The sequence below is a fragment of the Anguilla rostrata genome, chromosome 15 (genome assembly GCF_018555375.3).
Source record: "Anguilla rostrata isolate EN2019 chromosome 15, ASM1855537v3, whole genome shotgun sequence".
NCBI classification, from domain to species: Eukaryota; Metazoa; Chordata; class Actinopteri; order Anguilliformes; family Anguillidae; genus Anguilla; species Anguilla rostrata.
In genome coordinates this window covers 12,081,573-12,100,159 of record NC_057947.1, presented here as the reverse complement: position 1 = coordinate 12,100,159, position 18,587 = coordinate 12,081,573, and the positions used below count along the sequence as shown (strand labels likewise).

Below are 18,587 nucleotides of genomic sequence, written 5' to 3'. Positions count from 1 at the left end.
GAAGAGCAAGACCAAGAACTGTAATTTCAGATGAGAAAACAGGCAACTGTGTGATGTCCTGTCTATGTCGTGGTTTGGGACAATGTCAGCTTTCACCGTGGTGTCCGGATACGCGAGTGGTTCGCCAGTGATTCATAAATGTTTGCCTTCCAGCATACAGCCCTTTCCTCAACCCAATAGAAGAGTTTTTCTCTGCGTTGCAGTGGAAGGTCTATGACCAAAACCCATATACCAGGGAAAATCTCTTACAGGCAATGGAATTGGCCTGCGGTGACATAGGTGTGGAGTGTTGTCAAGGCTGGATCTGGCACACCAGAGGGTTTTTCCCCCGATGCCTGGCAAGGGACAACGTTGCATGTGATGTGGACGAAGTCCTCTGGCCGGACCCAGCACAAAGACGTGATGCTGAGGCAGAATGAATCTCCCATTGACTTTGATTTTGCAGTTGCATAACAGTTTTGAGTGTACTGTAATGTGCTTTTCATTTAGAGTTTTCTTTGTTCTTTGGGCTGACTGTATTTTTATGCAAGTGCTGAATATACAGGCATTCAATTTTCTGCAGTACTTATAGTATACAATATATTCACTGTGTTGTGATTACTATCCTTTTTTATTGCAAAATGCATTTACTATATACAATAAACATTTTTTTTCTGTAACTACATGCCCTGGATGCTGTGTTCTCAGTTTTTTGATGTAGTGTCTAATGAATGCTCTGTAGTGTTTATATATTGACTGGCTGTGTGTATGATCTGAAAGCATTGTTTGATTTTGAGCACAGATTAAATGGTTTTGAGGAGATTGTTTGATTTTGCCAGAAGAGTCAGGGGTTTTGTGACTGTGGTTTGAAGTTTTGGTTTTGTGTTTAAAGTTTTGAGAAAATGGGTGAAGGTTTCAAGAAATGTGTCTTAGAAATTGTGAAAAACTGTAATAAATCAGACTGTTGAAAATAACGGTGCCAGGAAATTTAGGAAGGGAAATGCACACGGATGCATTTCTGTTCTTTTTTTTCTCACTTCCTGGGCTTCATTTGGAATTCTGGAATGTGTTGCTTAGTTACCAGGCATTATTGCTTCTGTATAATTATTTATTTAGCATAATTTCTTTTTTTTTTTGGCTGAACAGACATGCTTATTCAGGATGCCATGCATAGATTATGTCTCGCTTTACACATGCAGGTAAGAGTTTAGTGAAGCCATTCAAACTGAATATCTAGATCAAGTGTGCAACGCTGGTGTACCAATCCAGACATTGGACCTGAAGCCATTCGACTCTAAACCTTCTTGCATAGACCCTGTGATCTTGTGACCAAGGCCCATTTCATTTAGGCACTGGAAGAATGTCTTTACTCATAATGAGGGAATAATCAGAACTATTCCTGTCATGGCTGTGTCTGCAGTGTCTGTCAGCTTATCTCCTTTGAATTATAAAATAAAAGTAACAAAAGTAATTTTATGTATTTATGGACTTTCCGAAACTCAAGGACACTTAACAGTGTGACAAAGACATTAAAGAACTACAGCAGAAAGACAGCCACAGGGTTTGGTGTCCCCTCCCGCCCCCCACACCAGCTCTAACCTGCTGACTGACAGCACCTGCAGGAGCACCTCAGCTGAGCGATGGAGAGGAGACCAGGGGAGGAGAGAGGAGGAGAGGAAGAGAAAAAATTATAAAAGGAGAGCAGTAGAGGAGAGGAGGAAAAAGGAGGAGAGGACAGAGGAAGGGAGGATAGAGAAGAAGAGGAGAGGGGAGTAGAGAGGAGGAGGAGAGAGGAAGAGAAGAAAGGAGGAAAGGAGAACAGAGGAGAGGAGGAGAGAGGGGGAGGAGATGAGACTTGAACATCCCTTTATTAGCAACAAGAAAAAGAGATACCCACAAATCAAAAAATCAAGCCCAAAAATAAAAAACCCAAAAACATACACAAAAAAGGAAAAGTAAAATTAAAGAAATACGTAATAATAATAATACAAAACACAAAACAATCATTAGAAACAATTACCAGTACAACATTACAACATCAGTTTTATATACCATCTGAAAACATCAAACCCCTCACCTTCTGCAGGTTCACAAATAAACCCATTCACCCCCAAATTGCAAATAATTTGTCAACTTCCTCAAATAGTTCATAAAATGCACGCTCTTGCAAAAGTCTTCTCATTACCATCCCTCTTAACATTTGAATGGGATCTTGTCCAACACTGCCTTGAATCTTGTTACGACATGTCAGCCAGATTGAAATTTTTGCTTTACCGGGCAAAAAATAAAGTAACACCACCTTTTCTCTTTAGGTGACAGTTTACCTTGACCCCAAAAAAATGCATTTGTAAATAGCCCTAAAGAGAAATACCATCCTTAGGTTAATTGTCGAATCATTTGCAAACATGGACACCCTAAAAAGATAGAGGAATGGAAGAGAGAGGAGAGAAGAGGAGGAGAGAGGAGAGGAGGGATGATCGGAGGAGAGAGGAGGAAAAAGGGAGGGAGGAGAGGAGGACAGGAGGGGGGGGAGGGGAGTAGAGGAGAAAGGAGGGGAGGAGAGGAGGAGACAGGAGGGGAGGGGAGTGGAGGAGAAAGGAGGGGAGGAGTAAAGAGGAGAGCAAAGGGAGGGAAGCAAAGCCAGTGTGATGGCACGGAGCGGTTCTCCCAGCTCTTGTGTGACAGTCTGCATTGTTCCAACCCCCCCACACCCACCCCCCTGCGCAGAGGCGATTCCTCAGCTCCAGACTTCACTGGAGGAAGAGCCCCTGCCTTTGATCAGACGGGAGGGGGTGCAGCTGTGTACATACTATTCTCCAGGGACAGCGCTCTTTCTTTCTCTCTCCCCCCCCCTCTCTCTCTCTCTCGCTCACTTACTGTTTCTCCCCCTCTCCCTCGCTCGCACTCTCTCTCACATGCGCGCTCTCTCTGTCTCTCGCTCTCTTGCACTCTCTCTCTCGCTGTCTTTCTCTCTCTCTCTCCGGCTGGACCGTATGCACCTCTGTCCCTGGGAACCGGCTCGCTCGCTCGCTCGCTCGCTCGCTCATGGCTTGCTACTACATCGTCATCAGCTCCGCGCACCTCAGCAACGGTCACTTTCGGAACGTCAAGGGAGTTTTCCGCGGCCCCCTGGGAAAGAACGGGAACAGGAACTTGGTAACTAAGCCTTTAAACGCATTCCGCTCCTCGCTGCATGAAACTCGCCGCGTTCTTCGGGACAACTTCAGGACAAAGGCATGGGGGTGTGTGCCACCCATGGTCTGCTGTGTACATGTGCAAGCTTAAGTAGCTTTCATTATTATTATTATTATTATCATTATCATTATCATTATCTATTATTGTTATTATTTTATTATTATTATTATTATTATTATTATTATTATTATTATTATTATTATCATTATCATTATTATCATTATCATTATCTATTATTGTTATTATTATTAATGGTGGTAGTAAGGGGAAATTTTACTGTGGAAAAGCATTGGAAACATTCTGTTGAATGTACAGTAACAGATGGACAGGAAATTTGCGCACAAGCCTGAATGATGTCCTGGAAGAGCACTGGTAGTTATTTTTGAGGTCCAACATCGTCTCTCTTCCTCTCCTCCAAAATGTGTAATCCTCTTAAATTTAGTGCCCTCTCAAAGATGAGAACAGAGCAAATATGTTATAACAATTCAGTGTTCCAGTTTTATTAGCCCTACACAAAACAGTTGAGATTTTTCTTTGTTTTGCTATTTTTAGACCACAAAGATTAAAAGAAGGGTTGAGAAATGCTGAAAGAAAAGCATCAATGATGTTCCAGGGAGACCGTAGCTTTCCAAGATTTAAAGAGTGAGTAAAAATGGAAGCCCTACTGCATTAGTTATTACTGAAAGTGTCGTACTTAAATCATGAGCAGTGGGCTATCGTAACAGCAGTCTCCTCAGTGAGCAAGCTGGATTCAGAGTCCAGAAAGTGTGCTTGTTTCCGTGGTGAACGGGGTAACACAGTGTGAAACTGCCTGTTTCCATGGTGAACAAAGTAACATATCGGGAAAGTATGCCTGTTTCTGTGGTTAACAGGGTAACAGTGGGAAAGTGTGCTTGTTTCCATGGTGAACGCGGTAAAACAGTGGGAAAGTGCACCTGTTTCCATGGTGAACAAGGTAACACAGTGGGAACCTGTTTCCATGGTGAACGGGGTAACAGTAGGAAAGTGTGCCTGTTTCTGTGGTGAACATAGTAACACAGTGTGAGAAAGTGCACCTGTCTCCATGGTGAACAGGGTAACACATTGAGAAAGTGTGCCTGTTTTCGTGATGCGCAAGGTAACACAGTGAGAAAATGCGCCTGTTTCCGTGGTGAACGGGGTAACAGTGAGAAAGTGCGCTGTTTCCATGATGAACAGGATAGCACAGTGTTTAAACGTGCCTGTGTTCGTGGAGAGCGGTGTGTACGTTGGCTGCTGTGGAAAACAGCCGCATCCAGACGACAGGAAACAGAAGGAACGCCAGAGCGTTCCAGCAGCAGCGTTTCCCCGCCCGGTCCAAGGCCTCGACGCCGCCGCGCCACTCGATCTCTTTTCCTGCCAGCGACCCGGAATGATTTTTTCCAGGATCACGGATTCTGTGAGCGGTGGGTAAGCGTTCCCTCCAGACGCCTCGCGCAGACCCTGTAAATATACGAGTCCTGTCGCGCTGCAGTAAACTGCAGCCGTAAGTCTGCTGACTTAAGACCGTGAGCCCTGCTGTTCAGCAGAACATAACCTTTCGCAGGAGGGTGGCTTATCCTTTTATCAACGTAGCGCCATCTAGGGGTATTTTCGTACAGAGGACGTCTTTAGCCGTGCAGCGTTTGTGATGCTTGTTTGTACTTTCGAACGTTTCAGGGAAGCTGGGGCATCTGTATAATCATGGCTCTTTAATAGGTATTGTGGCGCAGATAGTGGGAGTGCGCCCCCTGGTGGTAATCCTTATGCTGCACTGGATCTGAACTTGTCTTAATGGTAGGGCCACCCTGCTTGTCTCCATCAGATATCCCGTGTGGACTTAAACTTGTATTTCAATTGTTATCCTCTAGGGGTCCCCGTAGGCATTGGAACAGCACAGTCAAGTAAATAACTGTACAATTCAGTGGCTAATTGCGTCGTTTATAAAAACAATTATTGACCGAATAACTGGAGAGGGAAAGCGAACCTGGAAGGAACGTCAAATGCTCACAATCGGAAACGAGTGCGACAGCGTCTGCCTGGTGCGCTGCACGCGGACGGACTTATTCTGCACAACGTGCTAATTCCACAATGAATCATGCAAGTAGTATAACATTGGGCTGACTGTTCAAAACAGTCGATCTCGAACGAACGTCTGTGAACGACACTGAGAGGAATCATCCGTCAGCAGGGGAAACGACAGGCTCGGGCAACGGGTGGGTGTCATTCAAGATTTAACAAATCTTTAAATTCTTAAGGGCAAATGTTTCTACTGGAAAAAGGGGATAATCCCAAACAATGTGCATTTTTAAATAGGCATGTAATAAATGGAGGGCCAATTCCATCAGCTAGACAGGAGCATATGCTGCAGACGGCTGCTTTGCATAACATCAAAATGAAATAACTGATCAAAACAACTGCCAACATATCTGTGGTATCGCAGACTAATCAACAGATGGGCTGGGCAATCATGTTTAACATAGTTTATCTGTTTGTCAAAGAATATCCATCATACCTGATTTGGCAGTTTTCCTTGACAATACCCTGTACTGCCGTGAAGCACTGCTCTGTCCTGGATGGATGGCTTCAGATATGCTTAGAGGATTTTTAAGGTTGCTTTTTAAATATGTGACTGCATTTGTGTCAGACAGTGTGAGTTATATGTATGTTAAAAGCGTATAACCGGTGTATTTAACCAGCAATGCATCGGCATGCATCGCCATCGGCAAGTACTGTTTGGGTAAGTAATTTGCCTGAGGTTGGCAAGCTTGTGGTCCCTGTGAGGGATGTTTTTAAGCACTGTCTGGGAGCCAGACTGAGCACAGCAACAGTGCGGTTGCACATCCAGGCTCTCCACTGCTAATTAAACTGAACCTTGTAAAACCAGACGAGGCGGTTTGGTATTCCTCTGCGAAGTTCCGCTCTGCACGGTTCAGATTTGGCCCGTTTTATCCCAGACTTGTGTAAATGGAAACAGACATCACGCCCGGCATCGCTGTGCTGACAGAGCTCGTGGCATCGTTGAGGAATTAGAGTCTGGAGACGCAGCTCTCATTAATCACGGCAAATGGCTGGGAGAGTCTGGCAGACATCATCCAACACTTTAAAAGTCAGGACAAAGTAATGAACCGCCGCGAAGAAACATTCAGCGCAGTTGCAGAGAACCTCAGGACGTGTACAACTCTGATCGACTGGAAAATAGACCAGGTCACGTCGGGATTTTTGATCCTCATGCATCATTTCTTAAATATATCTCTGTGGCGAGCTATTGTACTATTAATAATATTTATTTAAGGAACTGTCCCTGGCCAAGTTAAATGTTATAAAACTGTTCTCATTTTATTGGGAGTATTTATTTGGATTGCTTTAAAAAAATAATAATAATTAAAAAAAATTTTAAAAAAATAATAATAATAATAACCAGCACCCCTGTGCAACATTTTGAAATGCTGCTGCCTGTCTGTGGTCCTAAATAACCGTACTTAGTTGCTTATCAGTGAAATAATTGTACTGAGTCGAGGGCTGCTTATAAGCATAGCAGTCAATCATTGTGGTTAATTAGTGGCAAATACTTTATCAGCACTGATGGTTGGGGTGGTGCAACCTGGATGATGTTTTGATATGTGGCCTGATAATAAGGCTGCTGACATCTTGTTAGTGGAAGACTGAAGTACATGAGATAAAACAGGCGGAGACAAACCTGTGGCTGTGAGCATAGTACACTGAGTCTGTCTGGAGATAAGCGCTGCTCCGCCATTCTTCTCCTGTCCTGTTCCAGATTATAACTGCATTTATATTGATTTACTCACATGGTTGCCACATTTTTTAATGGTTGTCTGGGTTGTGTCTTGAAAAAGAGTCTCTATCGCCTCCCTGATGATGGAGGACAGAAATGCATACAAAATGAAAACATGATTATGTTCTGTTATAAATTACATGGCAAAAGTGAATTATGACATCATGGCAAATTTTCTGATATGTGTGGAAAACAACTCATGTGTCAAGAAGGTCCTGGGTTCAAATCCAGCATGGAATTAGCATGTTCGCCTCCTGTCTGTGTGGGTTTCCTCCGGGTACTCTGGATTCCTTCCACAGTCCAAAGACATGCAGGTAGGTTAACTGGAGACTCAAAATTGCCCATAGGTGTGAATGGTGTGTGTGCCCTGTGATAGATTGGCGGTCTGTCCAGGATGTATTCTTGCCTCTCGCCCAATGCACGCTGGGGTAGGCTCCAGCACCTCTCTTGACCCTGCCCAGGATAAGCGGGTATAGATAATGGATGGATATACAGTATATATACACACAATATATATCACACAAAAAATGATATGATCATATTATGATATGAACCTTGCTCTTGCTATGTTCAAATGACTTTTTGAGGGACCCCTCGAATCAGTAAGCTTCACCGACTGACATCCATATGATATAGCCCTGCGTTCAGCTGTGCTTTGGGCGGTTTACATACATCAGCTGCCCTGCCAGATGCATACATTAGCGCCCCTGCGTAGCTCCTGCTGCCGGGAGCCACGTTCTCCCTGCGCTCTCCCTGCATTCTCCCTGCGCTCTCCCTGCGTTCTCCCTGCGCTCTCCCTGCATTCTCCCTGCGCTCTCCCTGCGCTCTCCCTGCGCTCTCCCTGCGTTCTCCCTGCGCTCTCCCTGCGTTCTCCCTGCATTCTCCCTGCGTTCTCCCTGCGTTCTCCCTGCATTCTCCCTGCGTTCTCCCTGCGCTCTCCCTGCGCTCTCCCTGCGTTCTCCCTGCGCTCTCCCTGCATTTTCCCTGCGCTCTCCCTGCATTCTCCCTGCGCTCTCCCTGCGTTCTCCCTGCGCTCTCCCTGCATTCTCCCTGCGCTCTCCCTGCATTCTCCCTGTGCTCTCCCTGCATTCTCCCTGCGCTCTCCCTGTGTTCTCCCTGCGCTCTCCCTGCATTCTCCCGCTCCCGTCCCTATAAATCTGTCCCGCGGCATTCCTGCTGCCACTGTTGGGAAACGGGGAAGAGAGCTAGCAACGTTCCACAGACAGTGCATGTGCGTTTCGGTCCTGCGTTTCGGTCCTGCGCTCCGGTCCAGCGCTCCGGTCCTGCGCTCCGGTCCAGCGCTCCGGTCCTGTGCTCCGGTCCAGTGCTCCGGTCCTGTGCTCCGGTCCGGTCCTGTCCGCTGCGCACTCGCGGAGCTGAATCTTACCCGTCTGGGTAAGAGCGGGGTTCCGGGTGCGGCACAGTCACTCCTGACCCGTTTCGTGGGAGAAAGCTCCTGCAGTAATGGGAGTCATAAAGCCGACGCGATCGGCGGCTTCATTTCCCCGGGACTGACAGGACTGTCCTAATTGATTGTTTCATATAAAATGAGCTGCTGTAGGCTGCAGGCTGGCCCGCTTTCAGTGGCATGTTATGAATGTAGAGGCCTAAAGGTGCTGATGCAGAGCTGGCGGATGTGCATTTAGATTTTAATAACCGCACAGTTGTGTGTGTGTGCGTGTGTGTGTGTGTGTGCGTGTGTGAGTGTGTGTGTGCATTTGTGTGAGTGTGCATTTGTGTGTGTGTGTGTGTGTGTGTGAGTGTCTGTGTGTTTAGTGTTTATGTGTGTGTATGCATGGGTGTCTGTGTTTGTGCGTGTGTGTGTGTGTGTGTCTGTGTCTGTGTGTTTAGTGTTTATGTGTGTGTATGCATGGGTGTCTGTGTTTGTGCGTGTGTGTGTGTGTGTGTGTGTGTGTGTGTATATGTGTATGCGCACAGACTAGGGAAAACACAGGAATATGAGCATGTAGAGGATACCATTTTTTTTAAAACAACATGTTTAATATATAAAATGACTAATTTGAAATTATTACCCTTTTTCTGGCTCTGAGACAATTTGGACCCTTATAAATATTCAGATCCTGCCTGCTGTTCAGTGGGCCAGTTCATTCCCATAACGTTTCAGCTGAATTATTCTACTGAGTAAACCCATTATATGTGATTCACTGAACCACTGCAGTTCTGTTCTGTGGGACTGGAGGTGTGTAATAATAGCAAAATTGCTCAGTGTTATATACCTCCCTTTGGTATTTGTCTTGTGTGCTCGTCTGATTATCATGGAATATTGCACATCGTGCAATAAATAAAGCCGTCACCCGGTTTATTGTATTGTTTATTGTGTTGTGTCTTTGCAACATCTGTCTTACTGTCTTCAGCTGTAAATTACTGAAACTGTTCAGCAAGCCTCGTTTTCCCCCTTCTTGGTTTGCGGACAGTGTACCAGAATCTCTGGCTATATGAAAGTTCAAAACGCGTATTTAATGTAATGTCACCTCAGTGCCAGGAGTGAGTGTTACAGTTAATGTAATGTCACTCCAGAGACAGTGGTGAGTGTTATGGGGACTTGTAATGTCACCCCAAAACCAGGGGTGAGTGTTATAGGCCTCGAAATGTCACCCCAAAACCAGCGGCATGTTAACAGGCCTTGTGATGTCACTCCAGGGACAGCAGTTAGTGCTACGGCCTCCAGCGACTCTCCCCTGCACCTCCAGCCACAGCCAGGCCCTTCCCATCATCCCTAGCGTTTCGTTTTTCCTGTTAGAGATCAACGCGGTAAATAAGGAGACTGGGAACTCCGTCTGTAACCCAAGCAATTTTAATTTTACTCAGACGGCTGCGCTGCCGCTTCAGGAGAGGGACTATTTTGAAGTAAAAGAAACAGTCCAGGAAACTAATGGGTTAAACATTAAAACTCATTGAAATGTTCGGAAAAATATGGAAATACATTTCCCATCCTCCACCGTTTTTCTAAATGAGTTATTCTTGGTCAGAGGACTGGAGCCTATCCCAGCATGAGCCTGCGCGAGGCGGAATTGCACCCTAGACGGGTCGAGAATCGATCACTGGGCGAAAATGCATTTTCAGAGAGATAAAGTAGTAGTAGATGAAGTACAGAGAGACACATCATTATTTCAGAACCTTATTATTTTTTAAAAGAAATTTTAAAAGTCCTATTGAATTTTATCCAGTGGGTTAGATCAGAAGGATATATGAAGATAAATCATAAAAATACTGAGAAATCATCGATACAGGGGATCCATCCGCTTTATCAATGCAAAGATTTGTTCATTAAATATCCGTTTATCCTATTTTGAAGGAGATGCTGTCTGTTTGCAATTTCCAGGGTTGTGTCTCTCTTTTTAAAATTATTTTTACAGTCACTGATTCGATTTTAAACCAAGGCAACAAATGTGCAGCTATATTAATGCCAGTCAATAACCATGACAACCACACCCCTGCATGCCAAGAACAGCTAATACCCCTTCAGAAAGGGGAGGTTTTGGAACCAGACAGCCAGCAATCCCATGGTGCTTTGCTCTGCTGCGGGCACAAACAAAAAACAAATAAGCATATTTGAAACAGTGATCAAAAGAGAAATACTGGAGAGATATTACTTTTTTCCCGCGGAGGTTCCCTTTAAAATCAAATTGTAATTCCCTGATTTAAAACACTAGATATCATCTAGTTGGCGGCCAGGGTTACCTGAGAAGTTAATAAGAAGAAATGTCTTAGAACACAGCAGGAGCTGCTAAACTGTCTCTCAGATTTACTGCTAAATCTATTTTATGGAGGCAGCCGAGTACCTCATCTTATTATGGCCCCACAGAAGTTTGAAATGAGCCTGTGGTTATTTAACACAGCCATATTATTTAATCTAAACTTGACTTTGCGGATTCAAAGACAGAATAGATCTCGTAGCTAAAGAGCTACCATATTTATAATGACTAGAGCATCTGGGAAAATAGTTCCCATTTCCTCGTTTGAACGTCCAGTAAGAATAATATCTAAAAGGGCGTGTTGAGCATTTCATGTGATACATTGTCTTTATGAGACCATTTGATGATAGAAAACTTTGTAACCGCAGTTTTCTGATATATTGTAGTCACACCATGCCATGGATGAGATATCTGAGTTTATTATTATAAACAAATGGCTAAGAAAATGGCTAACATTAGACAAAAACTTCTCACAATCCTCAAAACTACCCTTCACAAAACTACCAGTTTAATGGGGCACGACTCAAATTATGATGAGAACATTCGGATGTGAGTTGGGAAAGATACTTAGATATGCTCTAGCATCTTTAGCTGCATTGTCGAAAGCGAATAAGAGATGGGAAAAGTTTCCAGAGCTTGCAGTAAACTTGTAGTTTAGCCTCCTTGCAGTTATGCTGAGCGATTCTGCATTCGTATGAGTGAGCCCGAACCTGCACATGGCAGTCAACTCGGTTTCAGATTTAAAAGAGTTTAACAGAGACAGAGTTGTCAAGGGTAGACAGGCATACTGTACCTTGTTGAATCATTTATGCAGTCCTGAGTATGCAGTGACAGGGGGAGATGGGCAGGATGAGGAGGAGTGAGTTATGGCAGGTTTTTCTGCTGTGGATAAGTTACTGATGGGAGAGCAAACAGTCTAGGTGTTTGGTTATATACAGTGACGGTGATCTGTACATCAAACGTAAAAACACAGATAATAACGAGCACAAATATCTTTCTTTGTCAAACTGTTAAAATTTAGGTTAAAGGTCAGGGGTGTAGAGGGATGCGGCCAAAATGATTAGGATGATTCCTGGGGCCCTCAAAAAAAAAACCTGTGCTGTAATTCTGGAGGATGGGGTGGCCTGGGGTGGTGGAGCCCAATGTGAGATCTTTTCAGGGGGTCCAAAATCCACTCTTCTAACGCCTACTGAGGATTGATCTATCCTCCAAATGCCACATTATGTCAAATTCCATAAGCATTTAGAGATGTTAATCCAGGTCTGTTCACCAACAGCTGTGCTTTTGTTTTTTGTTATAGACTGTTTCAAATTAGTCTTTTAGAAAGAGATTACATCATTAATTGATTAATATAGACCAACAGCTGTAATTAGCCTGAATTCTGAAAACGTGGAATTCTGGTCTGTAAAACATAAGTGTTTATGGATAATAAAGGTTTAAAAAACAATGCTAGTGATAATGAACTGAACCTGGATTGTGTTCAGATCTGTTCCTTCCTGAACACAATCAAATACAAAATGATGGGTGCATTTAAAAGCGCGTTCAGGAACCTTGATTGGATTGAATTGGAGCTAGCACAGAGAGTACGGAAACATGGTTCCCATTCCTAATGATATGTTTCTTCTTACCATGGTACTGATGAACATCCCTGTTCAAAAACACATTGTCTTCAGTGCCAACTTCTTTTATTTAATTACGCTACCCTCACTTTGCTCTGCACCCAGTATTTAGTGTTACCGGAAGAATGACGGTGTACCAGTATCCTTGGTTACTGTAAGAGGCTTAATCAAATTTACTGGCTACTTTGCTTAAAGCGCTGGAGAGTTAATTAAGCCGTTTGAAGTGCTTGTCAAATGAAGTTCATTAAAGTGTGTTCTGTGTCCGCCTAAGGGAGTACTTGCTTGATAGTTTAAAGTCATTATTCAGCCTTGGGTGACTTAACGCCGTGGTCTACATGAACACCAGGGTGCCGCACGCTTACGCCCCCCACCCTGAGGCCTCACCTTATTGTTTGCCTTGAATTCTGAGTCATTACGGAGTCAATGGGTCGGCAAAACCCGGAGAGCGAGGAGAAAGAACGAGCTTATATAACCTGACGTTAATATTTTATAGGACAGACCGGATTACTGAAGGATCAAGCGAACTTATTTATTGGGGTTTCTTCTGCAGTGTGCTACAGGTCACAGCTGTGGAGCAGTGAAAATATCTTTCCCCTCTCTTCAATTCTATTTAATGATTCAGTGCATCCACAGTTTAATAATGGATGCGCTCCCTGTACACGGTAAAATGTTCAGCGTGCAGTCAACTCTTACAGAGTACATGTAGTCTTACCCTGGTCCCTATTGGACTCATACACTATATGACCAAAAGTATCTGGGCATCCCTTGGTCTGGGGCTGCTTTTCATGGTTTGGGCTAGGCCCCGTACTGTAGTTCCAGTGAAGGCAAATATTGATGCAATTACATTCTAGATGATTCTGTGCTTCCCCAATGGTTTGCGGAAGGCTTTTTGCTGTTTCAACATGACAATGCTCCAGGGCACACAATAAGGTCCATATGAAAATGGTTTTGTCGAAAACAGTGTGAAAGAGCTTGACTGACCTGCCCAGAGCCCTGACCTCAACCCCATCCAACACCTTTGGGATCAATTGGAAAGCCAACTGCGAGCCAGGCCCGATTGCCCAATCAGTGTCCGACCTCACTAATGCTCTTTTGGCCGAATGGAAACAAATCCCTGCGTCCAAAGCTCCAACATCTACGATAAAGCCTTCCCAGGTTGTTATACTGTAGCAGCAAAGGGCAGACCAACTCCATCACCAATGCCTATAATTTTGGACGAGATGTTAGATGTCAGGTGTACACATACTTTTGGCCATGTAGTGTGTCTTCTCTGTTTGAGTTTAATTAACAAGGGACATTTCACTGTGTATTCCTGTGCATAAGGCGTGTTGAATACTTTAGTTTTCTTTCTGGCTTTAAACGTTGTCCTCAGACTGCTGAACATCGAGAGCTTCAGGGAATGTAAATGTCCTCATCACAGACTTACAATATATGGAGAATAAATGCATGTGTGTGTGTATGTGTGTGCATGTGTGCGTTCAAGCATGGGTGTGTATGTGTTCATGCGTGCTTTTCTGTGAGTTTGCATGTATGTATGAGTGTGTGTGTGCACGTGTGTGTATGTGTGTGTGTGCGTTCAAGCATGGGTGTGTATGTGTGCATGCATGCTTTTGTGTGAGTTTGCATGTATGTATGAGTGTGTGTGCATGTGTGTGTGTGTGTGTGTGCACGTGTGTGTGTGTGTGTGTGTGTGTGTGCGTTCAAGCATGGGTGTGTATGTGTGCATGCATGCTTTTGTGTGAGTTTGCATGTATGTATGAGTGTGTGTGCATGTGAGTGTGTGTGCATGTGTGTGTGTGTGTGTGTGTGGGAGGGGGGTCATTCTGAACTGTAGCCTGCAGCTCGTCTCTGTAGGAGAGTGAATTAAAGGAATCTATGACATGCTTTACCTCACTCTAGTTAGGCCGTAACACAGAGCTTCCTCTCTAATCCCCATAGCCACTTCAAAGAAGGCAATCTGCCGCAGCAACAACAGAGAGAAAGTTCTTCTTTGATTACTGTCTTTTTCTGAATCATGTTTTTGTAATGTATTCCCAGTGGGTTTGCACCAGAGCAGAGAGCGTCTGTTGAATAATATATTTCTAGAGTTCACACCTCATGTGCAATTCCTTTTTTAAGAACCAAAAACTTTTGTTTATATGGAACATGTCATAGATCTTATTGATGCTGCAAAATAATGAGGTCACTGTCAAATTCATCTGTCATTTTGACAGATGATGTGCATGTGTGTGTGTGTCCGTGTGCGTGTGTGTGTGTGTGCGCTATGCATGCGTGTGCATTTTTCTCACTTACACTACTGGTGGCTCGAGAGGATTAAGCTCAGAGCACTTGGTTCATTTTTTGATTTGATTTGGGGTATAGGCAAGAGCAGGGCTGGTTCTGGATCTAATATGGGTTGAAGGAAAGATCGGGGCTGAACAGGGGTTGATATTAGATAGTAGTAGTCAGGAATGTCTGTTTATGCACTTTCTTTCAAAAACACTTGCATATATAAAAATGAAAGCGTGAATTCATGGCATCATGTCACTCTTTACCACTTAAATTGTCAGTAATTGTGAACAGAGCTGAAAGTCCACACGTGATGTTATTAAAATGGGAGACTTAAAAACTTAAAGAATAAGGGCACATTACGCAGCAAAGCGGACAGTGATGTATTATGTCCTTTGACATGAGAAGAGATTGTCTCAAAGAGAAAGCAACAGGATATTGTTAATCTTACCTCGTTGTCCAGTATTTGGGCATGTTTTGTATTGTAGTTTTTTGAGATAAATATGGGGAGTAGTACGCTGATAATGTGTCAAGTTCATATACTGTATACAATCTCTTATATGTGAAAACCGCATACAGAAACTGGACAGCAATGCTACTCTCTTTAAGATATTTAATTGTTCAGAAGCAGCCTCTTGCAGCGGCTCCATAACGGACCGAGTCACGAGCGAATCAAAGCGCAGTCGCTCAGCACTCACCCACCGTGCGGGACCGAGGGAAGGTGGAGGCGTCTCCGTGGTACCCGCTACGCTGAAGAGGAATTTAATTTTCGAGAACAGGACCGTCTCCCCGAAGCTCCGCGGTTATCTGATCTCAGAAGAAGCTAGGCTAATTTTAGACAGGCAACCTGCCCCTTTGCCACAGTAATAAGTCTTCTCACCAATGTCTTTCTGTCACAGAATGATGAATGTACCCCGTTTAACTGTGGGTCCAGGGGGGGCGGGGCAGGAAGGCTCAATAAGGACAGCTGCTGATGCCAAAGCTCTGGGTTTGGAAATTGGGGGATTGATTCAAATCTGCTTGGTTTAGTAGAATATTGTACTGACTGCACACCCTTAAGAAAAAATCACATGTGATCAAAACCCACATATGTCCAAAAAGCAAATGTGAAAATTTGGCATGTGAACTATATATAAATGATCCCGCTTTTAAGATGAGAGCAGGAAGAGGTATATGCGATTTGTAGTCACACGTCTTGTTTTCACATGAAAATTGTAGTTCAAATTTGGAAAAAGTCGGTCACATGTCAAAATATGGATTTCTGTGTTCATGCCACACTGTCTGATTTCATGCCAAACGTTTTGTTTTCAGGGACGTTTGCCAGTCACATGTGAAAATGCTAAATTCACAGGTTAATATATGCAAGCACTGCTTACACAGACAGAAGGCATATTCAACTCATATTTTCCTAAATGCGGATTTGCATATTAATGCATAAGAAACCATTTCCTTCATGGTCATTTAGCTCATTTTGATTCTTGCTGAACAGGCCAATCAGTTTTTTCTGATTAAATAAAACAGACTTGCATTTAATTGTAAGTTTCAATTTCCGTGCAATAAATTGGAACTAATAACTATGACTTATTTGTCATGTGCTTTTGCCGATTTAAAAAAAGATCTTGAGAACTGTGTGAGCTGTGCAATATTTTTATATTTATCCTATTACTGTCCCAAACATTTTTCAGCTAGATTGCTTTTCAATGAAATGTAGTCTACCATTTTGCTGATACAGTATTTTTGCCTTAAACTTTTGCATAAGTAGCCACGGTAGCTTTTGGGCACTTTTTCAGTGAACAAGATAGCAGACACAATTTGTAACGGCAACGGAGCAGAAGAGCCTCACCTGAGGACACAAGCCCTCTGAGCAGATTTAAGGCTGTTTAAAGAGGTCTTTTCTATTAAAACTGACCTGTGGGACACGGCCGACGCCCAGCTCAAAACACTCTCTCTGACTACTTCAAAGGAAAGAGGTGGCCAACCTTAAGGGAGAAACTAGTTCTGCACAACCGTATCCTGGAGAAACTGTTGCTCTGTCCAGTCAGTGTCATATCCATGTTTTTCCTTCCCTTTGTTTGTGTGGCTTGCTGTTGGATGGAACTTTTTGGATGGAATAGTAAGCATTGGGCTATTGGGACATTCTCCTTCTACATTATCTATTGGGGTCGTGATCTTATAGGGAGTGATTTCACTCACAGCTGGGGTGTAGAATGTCTGTGCACACTTTGTATACGGAGATGTCGCGACGGGTAAATTGGGATCAACAGCATTTTATGGTCACCTTTATGAAATGCAAAAACTATCTCATCTCTGAAAATGCTTACATCAGGTTGGTTGAAGAGTTTTATCAAAATCGGACAATTTCTTTGTATAGTGTTTTTTGAAAAAAGCTCACATATTTGTTAGTTGTGAATGGCCTAATAAGACAAATGAAATGTGTGTGCTGTGTTTGGATTGGACTTATGTTGAATAGGCTGCGCTGCACGTGTGCATTTGACCGGTGACCTAATGGACGCTGGAATTGATCTTTGTAGTGAGCAGCACAAAGTGAGGGAGGCTGAGAATTCTCAGGTCATCCCGCATAATGAAATCACTTTAGAGACTTTAATCCTCTCTGCAATATGCTCGCTCTTATCTTTCAGCTATTCCATTTCTGAGAGTTCTTCCGAGGCTTGTTCTTGCTGTAGGCCATTTGATTGTTTTTCCTGATCAATCGGAGGGTAATTTACCAGAGCATGTAGCGAAGAAAGACCCCTGACACTGGACTTCAAAGTCTCTTTCAGGCTGGCGCAGAATTAAGAGACAGTTCTTGGATTTGAGCAAGACGGCATCAAAGAATAATGGATGTTTGTAATATCAACCAAAAGAGGCATTTTAGTTCTTGGACCTAATTATATCTGGATAGCTCTAGGGAAATCCCAAAACTTAAAAAGATAAATAAAAAGATTTGGTGCCAGCCTTTTAACTGACAGCCCAACAAAACTGTTCTCCGTGTAAAATTCTTCACTGCCTGGAAAACAGGCAGAGAGCTCATTCTATCTACTCAGTGAACAACTCTAGCAACACCATCTAGTGGACAAACCAGGATCTATAACAAAATATCATACAGACTGAGACCAAAAGCTTTGGAGATTTAATTCTCCTAACTGTAAGAAATAACCAATACCATTTTTCTACCTGGATAATTGTGAATAGGTGTTAAAATTAATTTGAAGAGTTCAGCTCCATACTTCTCGTCAGACACAGAGAAATTATGTTTTATGATGCGCAATTCCCATAGAACTGTGGGGCTCAGAAGCCGTTTGGCTGTAGTTCACATTTATTTTGCCATAATTACCTAAACCACAGCTGGTCCAAATCTGAGCCATCCTTTTAAAATGACCATCTGACATGCAAATTACTGTTAATTTCTGTCAGGGACGCTAATTTCGCAAGTCGGTGCCATCTGACACAGTGTCAGCGACATCGGAGAGGGTTGGTGTCCAAAAATTCTTCTTCTCAGGTGATTGGACACCCCACCTATCTTTGCACCACAAACGTGAACTTTAAATCAGTCGCCTTTAAATCTACTTACTGCACGGCATGCAGTGAAGAAAGAAGCTATTTAGTCATCCTTATAAATAAACATCCGTTCCCTGTGTGGACAGGTCCAAATCCTGAGAGTCACCAGCTTACATCTGAATTCAGATGGAATTACTGCCAAATTGAAGGAATATGAAAGAAAGTGTCTCCTGCAGCACAGTGTCCCCATCACTGCACTGGGGCATTGTTCAATCTGATGGAAAACACTGCCCACTGGCCCACTAACACCACTACTAGCAGCAACTTAGTTTTCCCAGGAGGTCTCCAAGCCCACACTAGCTTAGCTTCAGCTATCCAGCAGGAGCAAGGTGCATGGTGGTATGGCTGCATGCTATTACCTGTACATTCTGACTCCTGTTCTGTCTCACACATTATTTAATATCAGCGTCAAGCAGACACCAACTGCTAGGTCCTGCAAAGATTGAATTCTGCTTGTAG

At 43.5% G+C, this 18,587-nt stretch overlaps 1 protein-coding gene across 1 annotated transcript in view; it reads left to right on the top strand.

Annotated features, from left to right (window-relative positions):
* Positions 1 to 2,704: 2,704 nt before the first annotated feature.
* The window catches only part of LOC135241100 (G patch domain-containing protein 8-like), a 29,537-nt gene continuing 13,654 nt past the window's right edge, over positions 2,705 to 18,587 (top strand). The window contains exon 1 of the mRNA XM_064311233.1: positions 2,705 to 3,135. Within this exon, the coding sequence (XP_064167303.1) occupies positions 3,025 to 3,135 (111 nt within the window). The 5' untranslated portion in view covers positions 2,705 to 3,024. The remainder of the gene's footprint in view (positions 3,136 to 18,587) is intronic.